The sequence below is a fragment of the Nanorana parkeri genome, unplaced genomic scaffold, assembly GCF_000935625.1.
Source record: "Nanorana parkeri isolate BGI_ZX_2015 unplaced genomic scaffold, ASM93562v1 scaffold23, whole genome shotgun sequence".
NCBI lineage: Eukaryota > Metazoa > Chordata > Amphibia > Anura > Dicroglossidae > Nanorana > Nanorana parkeri.
Genome location: NW_017306291.1, coordinates 3,379,725 through 3,399,969, shown reverse-complemented (window position 1 = coordinate 3,399,969; position 20,245 = coordinate 3,379,725). Strand labels below are relative to the sequence as shown.

Below are 20,245 nucleotides of genomic sequence, written 5' to 3'. Positions count from 1 at the left end.
CTATAAATGTGTTTAGGTGCTTTGTGTTACATAAGTTATTATTTTCCATGTTCTCTGCGTGCTCATTGTAGATGATGACAGACACGTTAATTTGATGAGGGATCTAAGGAGAGAACTTTCACAACTTGCACGGACTAATTGAATCTCAGAGCAAGTGATGATAGCATTAGCATCCTCATCTGAAAACAATGACATTTCTGCATACGTGTTTGCTGCACTGCGGCTTTGTAATTCTTTCAAAGATCGTTTGGAAATAATAAATATATTACTGCGTTGCCCATTATCCTTGACGCACATAGTGTTTCCTGTGCCCTTGTCCAGTATTCAAACCACCTCCATAGTTGTGGAAAGTGACTAATGATAAGTGCTGACACCTTTTAACCCGCAATTACCCTTTTTCACATCTTGTCCTCTGCTTTCTCAGGTATCTAACTGGTAAATGTGGGGGTGCTATGCTGCTAATCAGAATGAACATGCCTAAAGTAGAACTAAAGCCAATTTTTTTTTGTGAGTAAAGCTCCCCATACACCTATAGATTATCTGCAGATTTTCTATGGTCAGTCGGAAAAAGTGCAACAGATTCCTCCATCTACGCTATACTGTGTGAATGGAGGAAACGGCCACTGGGCCAAGCTTTAGTATCTTGCTAGTTGGCCCCACTGGCTCTCAAAACACCTGAACAATGCCTGCATCCAATCAGATTGGATTGCAAAATAGTCCAAGCGCATTTTTTTTACGGATTCCGCACAGTCGTGGCTTTATAATAGCTGCAAACGAGCAGAATCTGTGTGGATGAAAGAATTTAGAGTTTGTGTTGCTCCGCCGTCTTCCGCACGGAAAACCGTGCAGGAAATGCAAACGCTATATGTGTGAATGGAACCTTAGGCACCTCCTTCTGTATAGCCACTCATAGGAGCAGGGTCGGTTTGCCATGACTACAGCATGCCGGCAAAAGCATTTGGCCCCCAAAGCAACTGCTGGAATGACCTCCTTTTGCACAGGACATTTTCTTGTTTTACCTGCCCCATCATGACTTAGAATATTGTATCAATGTGTAAATAACCTTCTATGAGATGATATGTAAACCCGCTAAAAATGTGTTCTGTTTAGTTTTGGATCCATTCGGATTTTTTTTTTAAAATTCATTTAATTAACTAACGAAAAGAAACAGTGTTCGGCCCCCCCCACCCAATTCATACCAGACCATTTTGGTCTGGTCAGAATTTTAAGGGGGTGTCTCCACACACACAAAAAAAGAAAGGGGTCCCCCCTAAAATCCCTTACCAGACACTTGATCCAAGCAGCGGCCCGCCAGAGCAGGAACGGTGGGGAATGAGTGTGCAGCCCCCCCTCCCCCCCATGCCCTATACTAGGCCACTTGCCCTAAACATGGGGTAGGGTCCCCATGTTGGTGAGGGCAAGGGCCTCTTCCCCATAACCCTGGCCTGGCTAGTGATTCCGTTTTGCCAGTCCTGATCGTGCCGGATCAGGGGTAATCTGATGTAAACAGCCACATGTCTATTTACATCCAATTTCCCGTAGGCCGACATAGGGTCCAGTCATTCCAGGAAAAATGACGGACACGGATGTCACAGCAGTACCACTCCGATCAGGAGGGGATCTATGCATGGATCCCCACCTGATTGGACAGTGCGAAAGGGGCCTAAGTGTATGTAAGTTACACTTACGCCAAGAAATTGTTGATTAGATGTGTATAGGCTCCATAATCTGTCGGCCATCTCTGTCATAATAAGCCTGCATAAACAATACAATACCAGTAACCAGCAAACTAAATCTGACAAGGGCTCACTTCATCCCCTGATGACATGACAAAGCCCCCCTTTAAATGCCATTGAATGAACTCCACTGGTAATATCTGGGGGATGCTAGCGTTTTATTGCATTATGGGTCCTCCGGCAATGAAAGGTTAATTGCTTAAGTGAAAGGTTGAAATGCAGTTTGTGACAGAGGATGCATTGTATGGGCTGTGATTGATCTACGATTCCGCAGAGAATATTGTTCAATGACACTCTAGCTGTCTTTAATAGGTAATTTTATCTGGTATGCACACATCATAAATCAACGATAAACAAAAGGGGGGTTTGTGCTCCTCGTTCTATTAATGTAATGGTTTTATAGTGGGTTACAGGGCACGGTAATCCATACCACAAAGTAATAACATATAAAAAATTCACAGCGCTTCCATGTGAAAAGACAATTTGCTTTGTATTGATTAATATGTAAAAATACACTGGATACGTGTATGTTATCAACTCTGTATAACAGGAAATATATCATAAATACACATTAAAGCAAAATGTATGAAACTATTAAAAAAAAAGATTTATCTAACCCCAATAATAAATATATAATATATTGCATCTTACCAGTCCTTAGATATAGTGGCTGTTTTAGTATTCTGTTTTGTGCTTTTTTTTGTCCTTTATCTTAAGCTGGTGATCCTGCCAGGAACACACTTCCTGCCCTAGGGTGACAACACTCTCTCTCGGGTCCGAGTGCTGAGGTGTCATACTGAATAGTATTATGACACTTCGGCTTCCAGACCCAAATGGCATTCGGGGCTCACGAATAGCATTCGTAAAGACTTTGCTGTTGTTATATGACAGCTCAGAATGTCAAATGGGTGGAACAAGCCTCGTGAGCGCATTTGGCAATCATTTCACTTGTTGGATTTGGTGTGGGGGCACACTGGAGGCTTCAGCTGCCATTGTGATGTGCGGGGCTCCTTGTGTGTCCCTGTGCCTTTAAGGAGGTTGGGCTAGCTCCTGGCGAACCTGCGCCCAATTCATCCTTTGCTATAAGTATGCTCCAAGATGGAGGCTCTCATAGATTAAAGTTAGAAACCGCACTATACAGAGGGGACTTGATGAGGCAGTGCGACTTCCACATGTTTTGCAAAAGTTGTGCAACTAAATCCTCTGTTTTTAATCTTAGTAGTTAGGCGGTGTACTTTTTTTTGAGGCTGCTTTTCAGGGTCCTATAGAGCCACCCTTGTGTGTGCTAGTACGCTATGTGTGTCTCCACAAATACACTGGCACAGCAAGTCAACCACTCCCCTGCTCCCCCTCTCTAAGCTAGTAGATGGACAGGAGCTGGAGACTTTGCTCTCCCTTGATATCTTGTACTGGACAGGAAGTTTAGGGAAGATGAGCCGAGAGACTTGGAATCGGTTGTTCTGAAACATGATGACTGTGCTTGGGAAAAAAAATGTAAGAAACACTTTGTGGGTGTAGTATATATTTGTTTGATTTGAATTAACTGAAAAACACGGACGACAAGTCTAAATGAGCAAAACAATATTCATCAGCTTCCATGTTAGTAATGCATTTCAGGTCACGGAACTTCGATCATTCAAATAATTGCAGAAATATACACTATGGGCACTTATGTAGATGCTGCGATTTCTACAGGAAGGTTAATAGCAAGCACACGGCTTATGGGGCACAAATGATACTCCTATGTGATGCAACCTCAGTGGCTAATATTATGGCCCATTTATATGTTTTATTACTGTCTGCAGTTATTGCACTCATTAAATCAGGTCTGTGTCACATATGCCATCTTACACACAGCTTGGGAATAACAGAACCAGACACCACAGGCAAATAAGATCATACATAAACTATACATGCTAACTAGTGATGTATGAAAAGTGCATGGTAAAATGAATTATGCCCCTGTGACGTTTATACTACCTTTAACCCTTTCGCCGCCTTGCCCTGCAAACGCTTTTAACCTCAGCTGCCCCCCCCGGTTTTTGCAATTTTTCAACTTAAAAAAAACAAAACATTTCAACTGCAGCTTTTAGAGTTTGCAAACATGACAGCACGGGCCCCGTAGAATAAAAAACAAAAGTGCTACTAATTTTGTTGGTCCTGCGATAATTTCGCAAATGTTTATCAAATCAATATTAATCTGAAAAATACACAATTAAATTGATAAAAACACAATAAAATCAGTATCAGTGCAAAAAAACAAAAAACATTTCTAACTAAATCTAAACGATAAAACTGTATTGAGTTAATAAATAACAAATATTTGTAAATTTTAATTTGTATCTTTAAATTGCACAAACCGGTAAAAAAAAAAATGAAGGAACACAAAACTGTAAATAAGTAACTTATGTTAAAAATTGTTTGTGCACTGTGCTGGTGTGTGTTGTAATAAAATGATACCGGCGTACATTTAATCGCAACACAGTGTATCACAACGCATGGGCAATGTGTCACAACACTGCCATGCGCTGCCACACAGTTATATTAATGTTATTTGACAAAATAAAAAAAAAATCAAGCACTGCGATGTGTTCTAACAATGCTGGGGGGGATCTAAACAGACCCCTGACAATTCCCTTTTGAAATAAACGAGACACAGAATCCTCAATATTTCTTTCTGCAGCCTCTGTTTTGAATGAACGGAAAGCACTCAGTACAGAGGCTTCCCATTCTTTCACAAATAAGAGTAAATATTTACTATCAACCAGTTGTGAATGGGTGGAAGTCTCTGTACTGAGCTTCTTCTACCCATTCAGAAACTCATGAATGAACAGGAAGTAATGCACTTCCTGAACATTCATAACAGGGGACACATAGTACTATGCGTTCCCAGTTGTTTACAAACACTGGAGTGATCTACTTTACAACACACACAGGGACCATGGGGAACAGAAGTAGCCCCCCTCCAGAAGGAAGGACAGGGTCAGCATCAATTCAGAGATGATTTTAGGATCTACAGCCGAGTGATACACAAAACAATTTACATTTTTGTTAACAGTTAAGTTGCTTGAATGTATTTTTAAGATATAACTAATTAGTTTAGTGTCACTTTAAATATAAACATTTAGAATTTCAGTCACTTGGAGGACCCAGCCTATCTGCTCTATCGGTCCTCCCAAAGAGCAAATGTACGGCCAATTATAAAGTGGAAGTAGGAATCAAGTGTTCTTCTTGTAAATGTTCCAACACATGTAAGGGGTCAGAACAAACCCCATCCCTCATCAGGGCTTTGAATGAATAAATAGGGGAGCTGTTTTGTGCTTGGAATTTACACGAATTAGAGCTGCATAGACTGGGACTGCATAGATTGGGGCTCATAGGTTGGGATTGAGTGTTTGTATGCAGCGTGGGGAAAGGTTGGCACACACTTAACCCCCAAAAATGCATTGCAAGTGATATTTTCTACCCGTTTCTTTCTTCCAGTTTGGCGTTCTGCCCTTATTTATCTTTGTATAGTCATAGGCAAGGTCCCATTGTTTCCTTTTCGTACTCAAGGGCAGCCATAATCCAATCTCTGCAGCTACAGGCATTGTGGAGAAATTAATCTTCACAGCTCACAACAGAGGCACTGAAATCTCAGCTATTTTCTATGTAGGCAAAATATAAACACCAGATGCATGTAAGCTGCTAGAAACGTAGTGAAGCCCAAATCTCTGTTGTAACCTTTGAAAATTAATTCTGTCACAGTAGAAGCAGCTAGAAGCGTCAATATGGTCTTGTTTTAAAGTCCTATCACTGCTTGCTATGAATATGTCCTATTCCATAGTACAAGTACAGGTGCATGTTAAACTTACATTTTTGAGAATCAAGCCGTTTGAGCTTATATCTGACCCAGCACCACCTTATATAAAGTATGTCTCCACTAAAGGTCAACGCGGCAACAGTTTTGTAATACTTGTTGCTCTACTTACTAGTGTGTTCCCCAACTGAGTGTCCTGTGAAAATTCAGGGTTCCATGGTTCCAAGACAAATCAGCTGTGGTTTTAATAGAGGATCATTGCACAATAACAGACAGGAGCACTGTGAAAATCCCTCTCCATCTGGGATCAGCTCATTGAGGTCAAAGGTAAGTGAAATGTCAGAGTTTGGTACAGCAGATGTGTTTGTTAAATGGTTCACAGATTTGTTTTATGTGTTGCATGGAGTTGTATCTAAAGGGTAATACCTCCTGGAAAATACATGGAACTTGTAGTTTCACAACAGCTGGAGTGCTGAGGTTGCATAACCCTTTTAAGGAGAGTCACATGAGTAACAGCACTGAGCCTGCTGACATCACATCCAAGATGGCGGTGCCCGGCAACAGGCTGAGGGTTGTTTTTGCTGGTAAATAACATGCCTAAAATATGTAAAATGCACATATACCCTTATGGGAAGATTTGTGTTGAATTGAATAGTCTGGGAACAGGGTCTCTTTAGGGCATCAGGTGACTATCTACATTTCTCCAGCTGTCGACCTGTGTGCATGAGTTTTAAATTGTGGTACTATAAATGGCAGGCATGTGCTCCAAATTTTGGTACAAGGTGGCACCCGATGATACACCTCGTGACCCATTCCGAGAGGCATTTAATGGCCGATCACATGACCCATTTAATGTCTTGATTCTCTAGAATCTCTCTATCCATTTATAGCATCAGAACACCGACATGAATGCAGCATCTTAATTCACAAACAAGTCACATTCCTCAAACCTCTACTATCCTTCCTTGGGCTGACCTCTATTAACTCACGTTGCACCGATGTAAATTCCGTGTGTTGGATGGCTGTAATAACATACATTTGACAATTTATACATTAAAAAGGCAATGACTGTTTATACATCAAGGTGGAATATTTTATTTTTTGTGATGATACATTTCGCAATTTGTTTATGAGAATATCCAACGCAAACAATCATCCGGGTCTGCACATTCTGCAGTCATACAGCATGAAGAAGGTGTTTTAGAGCCAGAGATGGAAAATTAAAACCAATATGGGATTTTTCCAAGGATACAAAAACAATGAGGAGTTATTATATTGGTCCAGGTCATACAATGTTTAATGTATAGCACTGAATTAACTGATTTTTAAAGAGAACATGTCACATTTCCTTTTACCCAGATAGCCACTGAAGAACAGTAAAATCTGTAGAGATGTTAGCCTTCAGATGTCCTAAACAACACATTTTTACATTGTTCTATGTCATTTCCCTCCATATGGTCCCTTAGATTCATATTCATGTTGTTTTTAATGACCAGTCCTATCCAAAACATGTTTTGGTTTTAATGTGTGGAAGGGTTATAACCACTATGAGAATTTTATTGCTAGAAGTATCTCTTTACCTCACTTTCTATCCTAGTGACCACATGGGAAGTGAGTAGATGTCTCCAATGGTGACACAGATGGCAATAAAAACCTTAAATGGGTTCTCACCCTTCCCATTTCTATTTTAAAACTATCTTTTCTTACTGTCTGTGCTCCTGGTGAAGAGATTTGTCTCAGTGACCACACAAAAAGAGAAGAAACATTTTCCCAATGGTTAAAGAAACATCAATAAAACCTGACAGTGGGTCTAACCATTCACGAAGGTGCCAAAAAGGGCCCAGCACAATGCATTTACACTGTGCTTGAAGTCAGCTGGTGATGGAAAATGGGTAGTGGTGATGGAAAGCAGATACCCAAAGAGATCTTCGTATGTGCTCCCACACCTTGTACTGAAAGGCATAAAATCTCCTCTACTGATTGTCTGTTGGTCCCTAAAGTGACACTAAACCCAGGAATTAAACCCTAAAACTACATTCAAGTACCTTAACTATGAACAAAAATGTATCTTATTTGTGTATCACTCGGCTGTAGATCCTCAAATCATCTCTGAATTGGTGCTGACACTGTCCTTCCTTCTGGAGGGGGGCTACTTTTGTTCTCCATGGTCCTTGTGTGTGTTGTAAAGTAGTCACCGCTCCAAGATCACTCCCATGACGGACTACAATCTCACTTATACTGATTTGAATGGAAATTAGAATCCATTACAGGAGTGAGCTTGGAACGTTGGCTACTTTACAACACACACAGGGACCATGGGTAACAAAAGTAGCCCCCCTCCAGAAGGAAGGACAGTGTCAGCACCAATTCAGAGATGATTGGAGGATCTACAGCCGAGTGATACACAAATAAGAGACATTTTTGTTAATAGGGTACTTGAATGTACTGTTAAGGTTTAACTCCTGAGTTTAGTGTCACTTTACCTACGATGCACAGCCCCTTGGCCCAATTGGAGGTATAGGATATAGCAGGACCAGTTTCTCAACCATGTGTGTGGAAGCATGTGTATAAAGAAAACATGAATATTACTTGCAGTATTATGAGGCTGCCTGCCAAGAGAGCTGGCCTAGATTTGCTTAATGAGGGATCCATAAGTTTCAAGTCTCCGTGGGTACCATAGAAAGTATACAAATACCATCACTGCTGCAATGGAGCCCAGCCTTGCAATGTTTAAGATATGAACCTATTATAAAGGGAAATCATTTATAACCATCGGAGCTGTTAAATTACACTAGCTGGCTAGTTGGCTTGAAGAATGATTTTGTAACCTCTGAAGGAATACATAAGTCAACAAAGTAATATCTGAAGAAAATAAGTCAAGGCAACTTGGCTTGCTGTATTTTTCTTGAAGACGTTTCACTGGTCATCCAAACTGGTTGGGTGACCAATGAAACGTCTTCAAGAAAAATACAGCAAGACCAGTTGCCTTGACTTAATTTTTACAGATATACCATGACCTGGATGAATGAGAACCTTCACAGACATATTGTCAACAAAGTAATGTCTTTACAGGTTTGCCTGGAGTTAATCTCCACTCGTAAAATGTTATAATCTTGCAGTATTATCACAGAGATTGCCATGTTTGTACTGTTATTCACTTGTACTCTCTTGCTGTCTAAGCAAAAATGTCGGTTCAGTGATAGGCTGCAAGGCCCCCCATGTAGGATCACATGTTCTCAGTTTTTTGCTGAGCTCAGGGCTAACAACTAACACCGTTGAAGTAGAGTAAAAATGGGAATTAACAAAGTGATGATCATATTACGAGAACTGGAAAAAATTTTTATTCCCCTAAATAATTGCAAGATCTGCGGAGAATCAGAGCAATTAGGTCATTCAGACAATTGTGACGGGTGAATTGTATGAAATTCAGAAGTATGAAAAATCTTCACATGCAATCTGCTTCACAAATCTATTTGCTCATCACTATACAGTGGTTTTGGTTAAAATTCCTTATTCCTTATTAAAGCAGAGTACATAATACAATCAAAAGAATACACAAAATAATGTCTGTGAAATGTATAATGGCAAGTGCCTCTGTTAATGCCTGTTAATATGTATATAAATATAAAAGTGTAACAGTTATGGATGCATAGCTAATAATTCTTCTTGAAAAGCACAATATAAGTAAGGCAAACAAGGTCACTTCTCATGGCCTAGAGTAATGGCAGTCTCTTCCCGTCCAAGGAAATAAATAGTAATAATTAGGCACATGCAGGCAGGCTGTGAAAACATGGCACCTATCAGAAATCTATTTATTCTTGGCTGCCAAGGGCTTGCGGCTGATCTTCTTGGTTTTGTCGTTGTTCTTCTTTGGGGGCTCAGGGTTTGCCTGCATGTGTCTTCCATAGAGGCTGCAAAACACAAAAGAAGGAATATACATTACACAGGGAAAACATCAGAAAATAGTATTGATTACTTAAACCAGTCACTGCTATTCATCTCACACACACAAATAAACCAGAAAGAAATATCTGTATTGACTGGTTCATACAAACTTCAGCTTTTGAACGCCAACCTAAAGGACCAAGTTTACAAAAAGAAATGAAAAGCTTTCAGTAAGCCTCAAACGGCTTTCTTGAATCTGCGAAGTAAAGTGTAATAAAAAAATATGGGAGGAGCAAATGCTGACCACCTACTGAAAAGATCAGTTGACTGGCTGTGAGCGTTAAAGGGGCACTTCTTATATGTCTTGGATGCTCCACCAGCATGCTCCCTCATATCTGTCCCTGTCTACCTGCATGTTTTGGGTGTCTGCACGCCCCCCTACCCTTCCCCACCTTTGTGTGTTCCAGCTTCTTCTGTTAAATTCTTCTATTATAAAAAATAAATACATCAGGGATGGTGGCCTCTGTGTTTCTCTCATGACCGGTTTACTTTAAACCACCAACAGTTCCAGTCTAGAAGTTTTGAACTCATATTGAAGTGTATATATGCAGCGAATCTCTGCAAAACCTGCACATTACCCCCACATGTTCAATTTCTTGTCCAACTCTGAACTTACAGAAAAATATCTGTTGATCCTGCCAGAAATCCAATGAGTTCCTAACGTTTTGTTGTTAGCTGACACCAATGCCTCTGCTGCACAGGAATCCCAAGCAGCGTTACCAGCCCTACCCTCCATACTGCAGAGCTCTACCTATCCCCAGCCATCCCTGTCCTGTTCCTTAGGTATACACCGATTCATTTCCCAGCAAAATATTGCATCTGCCTTGACTCCCAAGAGCTTGTCCACCCAATGCGTGTAGGAGAAGGGATCATGGCAGATGTAGACCAGGGGGAGTATCTGCGTCAATGGGAACTAAGCTCTCAGCAGCTGCCCCTGCAAGAATTTTAAAAGCCTGGTGAGATCGTAGGGAGTATTAAAAACCGTTTCTCCCTACAGGATACAAATAATATTTGGACATGATATAGAGGGGGGTGGAAGGTGTGGGAATACACTGGGTCATGCCCCTACAAATACTTGAAAAATACAGGAAACTAAACGGTATAAAGTTTTGCAAATGTTGGTTGTACACACTCTTGCTCCTCAGGCTAGCATTTAAAATGTGAAGGCTAAAAACCTCAGTGACTGCAGTGCTACTTTGTGCTTTTCGTTATATTTTGTATGCTCAGACTGAAATGTGCAAACCATAAAATATTATGACAATCACAGCTAGTGCCTTGCTACCTGAAGTCGGCTCTGTGCTACATTTTTCTTTTGTTTTAGTGTTCATTTGTACTTTATTATTACCTGACCTGCAGCCGGACACAAAGCTGGAAGACATGCTGGTTGCTCAGCCTTTTCATGTCACATATATCTAATTCATAGCATGTACCTGTCACTGAGAGCTCCAGCTTTCCTGATATGTCAGATCACATTTGATAGACAACTGCCTGGCCCATTTTCTCTTCACAAGAGATATGGAAGAGCAAAATGCCTAAAGGAAAACTGCTATCAACATTTTCATGTTTTAAAGGATATATATAAATTACTGTTATTTGTAAGAAGCTCTAACTTGCTACCAGGAGGCTCAGGAGATAGTGCTGTGGGGCTAAAGTTCAATTCCCTCTGAAAACTCAGGTCTACATAGAGTTTGCTTGTTAAACTGGTGTTTGTGTTAGTCCCTTCCAGATTCTCTGAGCCCACAATCCAAATACATACTGCTTGGTTAGTCGGCTTTCAAGTACATTGACTCTACTGTGTCTGTAGGAATGCGGGACAGTAGACTATGTTCACCTGGAGGCATGACTGATGTGAATGGCTTAGAGCTAGTTACGAGTGAAAGAGAGATAATTTCACCAAATTTCGGTGAAATGTAAGATTTAGGTGAAAGTTAGACATTTGGAAAAGCTACTTGGGGGATATTCCTTCAGACTCCACCACTCCCCTCCTTCCAAAAGGGTGTTTTTTGTGTTGTTGTTGTAATGGCCTTTAAATGGATACAGTAGGGAAGAGTTAGAAAGTTTTTACTGTCATCTATGGCTCCATTGGAAGGATTTTCTCTTACTTACTGTCCCGGTGACTACAGCTTTACAAGAGCGGAAGTGAGGTAACATCAGAAACCAATAAAAAGCGCAGAAATACGCCCAGGTGGGAACCATGCCCATAGGCAATTATTGTTTTTTACATGCTGAGCGTTTGACAGCGTGTCGATCAGCGCTGTAAAACGCCCAGGTGTGAACCAGGCCGGAGTCCTGGATAGCAGTAAAAACCCAGCGGGGGGGGATGGGGGCGGGTTCTAAGCCTTTCCCATTCAATCCAAGAATTAAAGAAAATGTTTTGGCTAGACATATACTTTTACTTATTGCATTGACACCTTACCCTCCCCTCCTCACATCTTCCATGGCTTATTATTGGTCTAGTCTTCAAATGGATGGCCTCACTGACCAATAGTAAGGGAACAGTCCAAGCAAAGTGTGAATAGGATTTAATTAAGCCATCTGAAAATGATTATATTTTCTAGGGACTCTGTTGTTGAGATCTGTTGGGCATTCAAGGTCTGCATATCTGCTGTTGCCATAATGAAGGCTTCCCACTTTACTGTGTTTTGTACTTATTTGACATTATGGAGAATATAACAAGAGGAGCTGGAACACACAAAAGGTGGAGAGGAACACACAAAACTCCCAGGTAGAGAGAAATAGCACCACAATTTTAGGCAGGGAGATCCAGCTATTGGAATATGTTAGATATAATAGAAGCCAGGGGCCGAGTCAGCGCATCAAACTCCACCAGTAAGTAAAATATCTTTAAAAACCTAAAGTCTTTATTTGTATATTAGTGATCCCTGGAACATGGAAAGCTCTGCAATGTAACTGAACATTCATGTAGGCACCTCTAGATGTCTGCTATACAAGACTGCCTGAAGATAAGAGGAGATAAAACGAACGCAAGTTGACGTCCTCATATCCATTTCTTCAGGAATAATAGAAGAATGTAGAACTTGACTCCCCCAAAGCCTTTATAAAACACATCAATCTTTCACCTTCTGTCTTCTCAAGCATGCACATGCACCGAGGTATGCCTTGAGTACATGATATTCTAATTCCAGAATACATTGTCAACATGTAATCAGCAGCGCTTATTATTGTGGCATTGATGTGTTGGTAGTGTTGTCCCTACAATCAATCATGCAGGAAGATCCTGACAGCACTTCCCCATCACATAGCTGAGCCGTTAGGTGTTCTGGCAGAAGTTCCTGCTCGCTGTGCTGTAGATGTCTCTGTTAGGGTGCAGTGCCGTCACAGATATGCTTTTGTTAGCCATGTTATTGTTTCAAGTCTTATGCCAGGCACTTTCATCGCCTTGGTTTGTGTTCTTCTTTAGAAGCAGCTCTATTGCTAAAATGAAGCCTTACAAATAAAGTCCTACCTTCAAAGAGTGACTAGATACTGGGGCCTGAATAGCCTGCAGAATCCAACAATTCTGGATTTTTTAAAATTTCTGGTCACCCTCTGCACTCCTATGTCACCTATGTCACTAGTGAGTCCGCTAATGAAGCAGAGGTCGGCGGAATGAACCACAGCACGCAGCAGGGAACCAGGTAAATCAACACTCCTGAAAGTGTTTGATTCTGCAGGATCTTTAGGTATCTCTTTGCTACTGTGGGTTGTGGGAGAGGTGAGTATTAAAAACATTTCTTTACATATTTTAGCAACAGAGTGGCTATAGGTCAGACCCAGAAATGCGTATGGAGATCTTTAGACCAAAGCAAAGGGAGTTTACAGTGTATCTAAACCCTTATAAAAACATATGTTGAAAAATCTGAAAACATCACTACCAGGACTTCCTCTTTAAGGGTGACAACAATGCCCGTTTATACCCAGGTATGTTGTAGCAGCATTGTCACACTTACTGCACATTGCCACAACAAACTACAAGAGGTCGTCCTGGCACAATGAGCACAGACATGTCTTGCATCTTCTTCTAAAGACAAGCCGGTAAAGCATCTTAGAGCTTGTACCGCACAGTCTATAGTCTGAACAATGCACATTGAAGTGCATTGTTTTTTCTGTTAGTCTGTACAGCCAAATATGCGTGGACATGTGCCCCAGTGTGAATGGAGCCTTCTGGAAGCTGTTCATCATCTTCGAATGGTGAACCTGCTGGGAACAGTGCCAGAGAGATGGTGTGTATTGCAGTGAGAGTCACATTTTTGTTTTAGAATGTGCTTGCCAATAGTTTTTAAGTAAGAAAACAATCTAACAACAAATGGGGGTTTAATGCAAAAACAGTAATAATAGGACTTCAAGCCAGCAGTTAAAAGGAAGGCAGAGAAAAATAGATCATATAAATACATTGTGGTTGAAGTGTATGGAGCATAATTAATACACAATTTTTATTAAATACTCATATCTCAAAAAGAAAAAGAACTTGATAAAGTTATTACAGCCATATCCTAAACAGACAGACAAACCAACATACACAATTTAAAAAATATAACAGAACCTCTCTCAAAATTGTCAAGCTTGTTGATGCCTCTGGAAATGTATTCAAATGAAAAAGGAACGCCTTTGTTGTAAAAATTGTCACTAGGTTGCAAAATAATAGTAGGAAGTCAAGCTTTCTTATAAAGAATTAAAAGTGTATTTGTTATATCTCTGCTTGTTAGTTACAAGACTCATCAAATATCCAACATAGCGCCTCTATTAGTGGTTGGTATATGATCCAGCAAGCTATTCAGTGGATTATGGCAAAAACATGAATCCAGAGAGTGTGATCACATCCGACTGTGTTCCTCCATCACATCAATGTGTCTCAGTCCAATCCAATAAGCAAATATCAGGTGTGATTAGTAAGAACAGACTATTTATAAGTGATATTAATGAGATCCACTTCTCATATCTCTAGGCTGGAATTGTCTAGTTCAACATCTCTCAAGCTTTTTTTCAGTGAGGGCACCCTTAAAAAGTAGGCAAAATCTTGAGGCACCCCAGTCTAAAATGTAAGAGTGGACCCCACACATAAAAACCTATGAAAAAGTAAGGTTATATTCTTGCATCAAAGTCCTCCCTTCAAATCAAGAGCCCCCCTTCACATCGAAGTCCCCTTTCACATCATTGCCCCCCTTCAAATTAGAAGCCCCTTCCTTTTACATCAGAAGCCCCCTTTACAGCAGGTCCCCCCACCCCACCCCTCACATCAGAAACCTCCTTATATCAGAGCCACACTTTCATATCAAAATCCCCCTTTTTACATTAGAGTTCCCCATTTACATCAAAGTCCTACCATGACAAACTATTGAGACACCCCTGAGGAAACCAGAAGGCACCCCAGTGTGCCACGGCACCCTGGTTGAGAAAGGCTGATCTAGTTTACCCGTTTCTGTAGGATTTAGACAGCCACCCAGCTTAATGTCCATCTCTTAGATGATCAGACGTATAGAGAGAAGTTAGGATTAGCAAGAAGTTTTAACCACAGCTGAATGTGAAAATATATAACTCCATCGCACAATATTTAATACCAGGATAATGATCAAATATTGAAGTCCATTGGAACAAGGCAACTGGATGTCGGTAATGTTATTACAGTCCACTCAGCACAACTTAAGGCTCAAAGCGTCTAACTGACATGTCTCTAAAGGTGCCCATACACCTTACAGTTATCTGCAGATTTTCTGTGGTCAGATGGAAAAAGTGCAACAGATTGGCCCAGGTGGAGATTACTCCATCCACATAGTTAAGTGTAGATGGAGGAATCTGTTGCACCTTTTCCATCTGACCACAGAAAATCTGCAGATAATTGTAAGGTGTACGGCCAGCTTAAGGAATCCACACTGGTCCTGTATCTGGACTGATTAGGTATGCAGGAGCAAGCTTCATTTAGAGTGGGATTGAATTCAAATATGGTCATGCATAGTCAAACCTAGTCAACTGTATCTACGGGTAAAGGGAAGATGTAGCGATTTTTAAGGAAAGTTTAAAAAAACTTAAGAAACTGTCCAGCAAAAGCATACTTCAAAAGGAGTAGATCTTCTCTAGAAATAGGTTACATTTTCAATCCCTAATTTCCTAACCAGACGAAATTCTGGGCACCAAGCATACCCAGGCTTGAAGAATCTTGTGACATCAAAAATGAATCCACCATTACTCCTGTTCTTCATTCTCATTCTATAGAAACAAATGGAATGTGACAGGTGATCTTCATAAGCATTGCTTTGAAACAGCTATATTCTTTCCAATTACAAGTCATTGGGTTGCCCAGGAGCTTGCGTTTGGCTGCAGATGGCAGCCTGCAATAATCTTGCCTCATAGGCAGAGGCTCCTGCTCTGAAAATAGTTGCGGGGAGTTCTACAGTCACAGCACATAAGCACATGCTCAGTTGCACCTCAAGTCGTCCACCTGCCGGCAGTATCATCTGTAGGATGTAGTTGGGTAACCTTTGTAGTCTGACAGTACTACAATCAGTTCTATCACTTACAGCACCGGGATGTGTCTATGAAAGAGATATTCTGTAATATACACATGAAAACCTAATCCTCCACCAACAGTGAAAATGTAATTCTACTTTCATAATGTCATCTATGCCGTATATTAAAAACTTCAGCCTTGGCTATATCATTCATATATCATCAAGTTATGTTTGTACTTTGGTGCATATTTTCAAAAATAATAAATTTTCTCAGAAGCTCCACATGGTAAATGCACAAGGTCGTCACCAGGCCGGTGGCACGTCATCACGCACATGCGTAATGTTATCACGTGTAATGATGTCACATGCACTTAACTGCTGGTGATGGACGCCGGTAAAGAGAGGATCCCAGTCCATGACCGAGTGCCTAACTTTTCAGAGGTGGTTTACACCCCCCTCTGATGGTGTCACCCGGTGCAGGCAGCACCCACCTTGTGAGAGGAAGAAGTAGGGATACACCGATACTTTTCGAGTACCAGTGCTGATACTTGGCATTTTCATGAGAATTAGCAGGGTTGCAGCTGGGACCAGGCTCTGGCGCTCCACCACTGTCCGGAAATCATTAGTCTGTATTGTTTTAGAAAAACTGTCACATGACAATAAACAAAATTGTATCAGTACTTGTATCTGTAAGTACTTGGACAAGCATCAGTACTTGTACTTGCAAAACTGGTATCGGTGCATCCCTTATATATATTTATAAAAACAAAATCATACATTAAAACAGAGATGTACAAATCCCAGGAGCTCCGTGTGCTCCTTACAAATGACAGCTGCCTCCTAACTTTTGAATTTTTCTCTAGTCTAGTCTTAGAGCTGGAAAAGTATCTGTACTTGTACCGAGTACGGTACTTAGTATCGGTGCATCCCTAGGAAGAAGCAACACCAGGAGAACGTCATTGCATGTGCTGATAAGAAGAAAGAGCAGATCAACAGAGAGATGAGCTCATCACTGTGCACTTTTTCATTTCACTGTCCAATCACAAGCTGGCTGCAGGCCTAGGACGACCTGGGCTCAGAAGAAGTGGGATGAATGATGCTAGCCACCAGACTGAGGACATCAAGCACCTAAAAAAAGTGATCTCTGAATTGAATGGGAATAAACAAACAGTAATTAGACACTCCCAGGAGAGGAGACGCTATGTTGTGAAAGGAGGAAGAGGGCTGTGCTAGGGAATTGACTCTTAAGTAAAATGTTATAACACGTTCAAAGGCACATTGCAAGTGAATAAAGAAAAATAATTCACGGAAAGAAAAAACGTGACATGTAAAATACTTGATTTTATTTATGTTTTACCTAGTGACAGGGTCTCTTTAAGCTTAACAATATATCATATAAAATTAGTATAGATTCTCTTTAGGTTCAGAATGACTATAGATGAAGAATCTGTGTAGAATCGAGCAGCTGGGCCTTCATCGCTTTACCCAAACTGTATTTCTGGGAATTGTCGGAGAGCAGGCAGCACACTCTGTTTACTGTTCAAGTGTCTAGCCATGTATAGAGGCTAATGGGCAGGAACACGATAAACAACATGTCAAGCCTAGAACTCCTCACAAAGTGAAGGCCAGGATTAGAATTTGTCACAGATGAATGTATCTGCGCTCAAGGTTTACAGAGGATATTTCTGGACAATTTAACTGTACCGCTTTTCCATGGCCGACACCTTTCCAGAAACATTCACCGTGGTGGGGATTCGATACACCAATATACATTACAAAACATTAATCAATTTATATCACAAAAATGCAGATTATACGCAAAACAAAAATCACCACCGAACTTACCATGCTATTTGTACTGCTGGTCTAGGAATCAGCTTATTATAGCAGAGATTGAGTCTGTAAGAAAGGGGGTTGTCCCTGGAACTGCATTGTGTGCTGTGGTTGTGTCTGGACACCAAATGCCGTAGCCATTTTATCAAAAATGTTTTCCCCTATGGCAGAAAATATCTCTCTGTATGTGTCATTATGAAAGATATAATAATAATCATTTATATGATTTAGGTTGAAAGAATAATGCTGCTAAAAGTTGATACTGAGATTCAAATACTGCAACAGGTCAGCAAAATCTAACTGGTCTGTATGCAGTGCTGTAGTCTCCTAACTCCTCAGGGGAGGACTCAGCAAAAATAGGTGTGGACGTGCCCATATATGGTCAGACTAGACTACAGGCAGAATGGATTTGGAGATTTCTGACCCACTTAAGATACTGGGAAATATGGACATGCTTTGTGTAATACCTGGTCACCAGTTCTCAATCACATCTCCTGAAATCCCCTTGTACTGCTCCTTTTCTCTTGAATTCCCTTCTACACATCATTTCCCCCCCCCTTTTAAAAGTAACAAAGCACAAAACTGAAGTACATTTAAAGCTCTGCATTAGAAGAGAGCACAAAAGTGTTGCGGAGAGGGTGGCAGTGGGGTCTGTCACATTTGAACAGTGGCTTGTCATCCTCTGATCACAGCTATTCATAATACAGCAGTCTGGGGGACCCTTCTATAAGTTCATTGTTCTTGAAGTGACTATGAGCCTATAGCATAAGGAAATGCATCCTCTGTGACACTGCAGACTCTGGGTTACCGAGCTGGCCTGCTGGAAGCATTTCTGTTCCACTATAACCTTACATCTGTGGCAGTGAAAGGGTTAAAGCCGAACGCTGGACAGATGTAAACACAACAGCAATACATGTAGTCAGAGTATTTATTCATTGAAAATCAAGAGAATTGTTTGACCTGCCAAATAATTTGTATTTCAGTCCTTCCAGTCCTGAGGCTTCAACAGCCCTGCCATCTGATTGGTTCCGATATGCAGGCTGATAGCAGATCAAATCCAGGTACATAAACCAGTTGCAGATAAAAACACACTAAATAAAAGAATGTACGCGTTTTTGGGGCATGTTTTCCAGCCCTTATGACCCGGTGTATTTGTGTAGGCTATAGTGTCATTGTTACAGCTCTTGTGCTCCGATAGTGAGGTGGATGATGTTGGTGCTATATAAAAGCATAATTATATAAATAGTAATGGACCACAAAACAAAGCTACTTAATATAATCTAAAATAACAAAGCAGTTCATTTAGTTCCACAATAAACTGATGGAATCCTAATGAAATAAAAGAATTCTGACATCCTGGTAATAAGGTCACATCCCTCAGGCACACATGACAAGCAGCATTAATCACATGTAAACCCAGCATGTGCCCCTTATATACTACTATCTCCACTCTGTATAGTATGATGTGCTCCTAGGATAATGCACCAAGGCTATTAGTGTTTACATCCCTATATATAAACTGTGTGGATATCATGCGTAGTTGTATTCTATAAGCTGCTTAACCCCTTCATGACCGAGGCCTTTTTTTCCACATGTTATAATCCACATTTTAGGTCTAAAAATTACTTCAAACCCTAGAACATGATATATTTTCTGAAAGCCAGGACCCTGTAGAACAAAATGGTGGCAGTTGCAAATTTTTCTGTTGCACAATATTAGCGCAACTTTTTATCTATTTCCAAACGTTTGTGAAAAATGCACTTAAATGCTAAAAATACAATGAAATTCCTATTATTTTAATAAAATATAAAAGACAAGGTTACAATGGGTGAATAGATACCCAACATGCCCAGGGCAAAAATTGTGTGCTCCCGTGAAACGGCGACAAAATTCAGTACATCAAAAAGTCCATAGACGGCGCTTTAAAAGCCCCCAAAGGTAATCAATTGAGAGATACGCGTAAATATTGGCCCTAGTATTATTGCTCTCACTCCGGCGTGCATGGCGATACCCCACATGGCAGAGGTAGACCCCCATTAATATGTATGAGATTCTGCTGCTCGTGGGTGGCCAGCACTGCCTGTCGCAAGGCACCAGGCTCCCTGTCACTGCTGGTATTGCAGTCTGTGTTTTGTGGTGATAGGGATTAGTGCAAGCTACACAGTCAGGTCACTGGAATTGGCTGTATAAAAAAAAACAAAAAAAACAAGTACAGGCAGTCCCCGAGTTGCATACATACGACTCCTACTTACAAATGGGGGCTATTAGTGTACAGCAGGGGTAGTTGTAATGTGACCGCGCTCGTGCCGATGATGAGTGCCCACCTTTTTGGGTCTGGTTCGTAGTACTCTACATACTTAACAGGAAGTTGGCTCTTGTAAGACGTGCAGACGAGGGGTGCCCCCCTCTTCTTCCAGGTCACTGTGTGTTTTTTACTGCTGTCTGTATCCTCATTAGAAAGATTTAATCTCACTTCCTGTCCTTGA

The 20,245-nt window shown here is 40.8% G+C and overlaps 1 protein-coding gene across 1 annotated transcript in view; it reads right to left on the bottom strand.

Annotated features, from left to right (window-relative positions):
- Positions 1–9,040: 9,040 nt before the first annotated feature.
- RSU1 (Ras suppressor protein 1) overlaps positions 9,041–20,245 on the bottom strand; it is a 121,363-nt gene continuing 110,158 nt past the window's right edge. Inside the window, exon 9 of the mRNA XM_018564123.1 lies at positions 9,041–9,446. Coding sequence (XP_018419625.1) covers positions 9,344–9,446 — 103 coding nt within the window. The 3' untranslated portion in view covers positions 9,041–9,343. The remainder of the gene's footprint in view (positions 9,447–20,245) is intronic.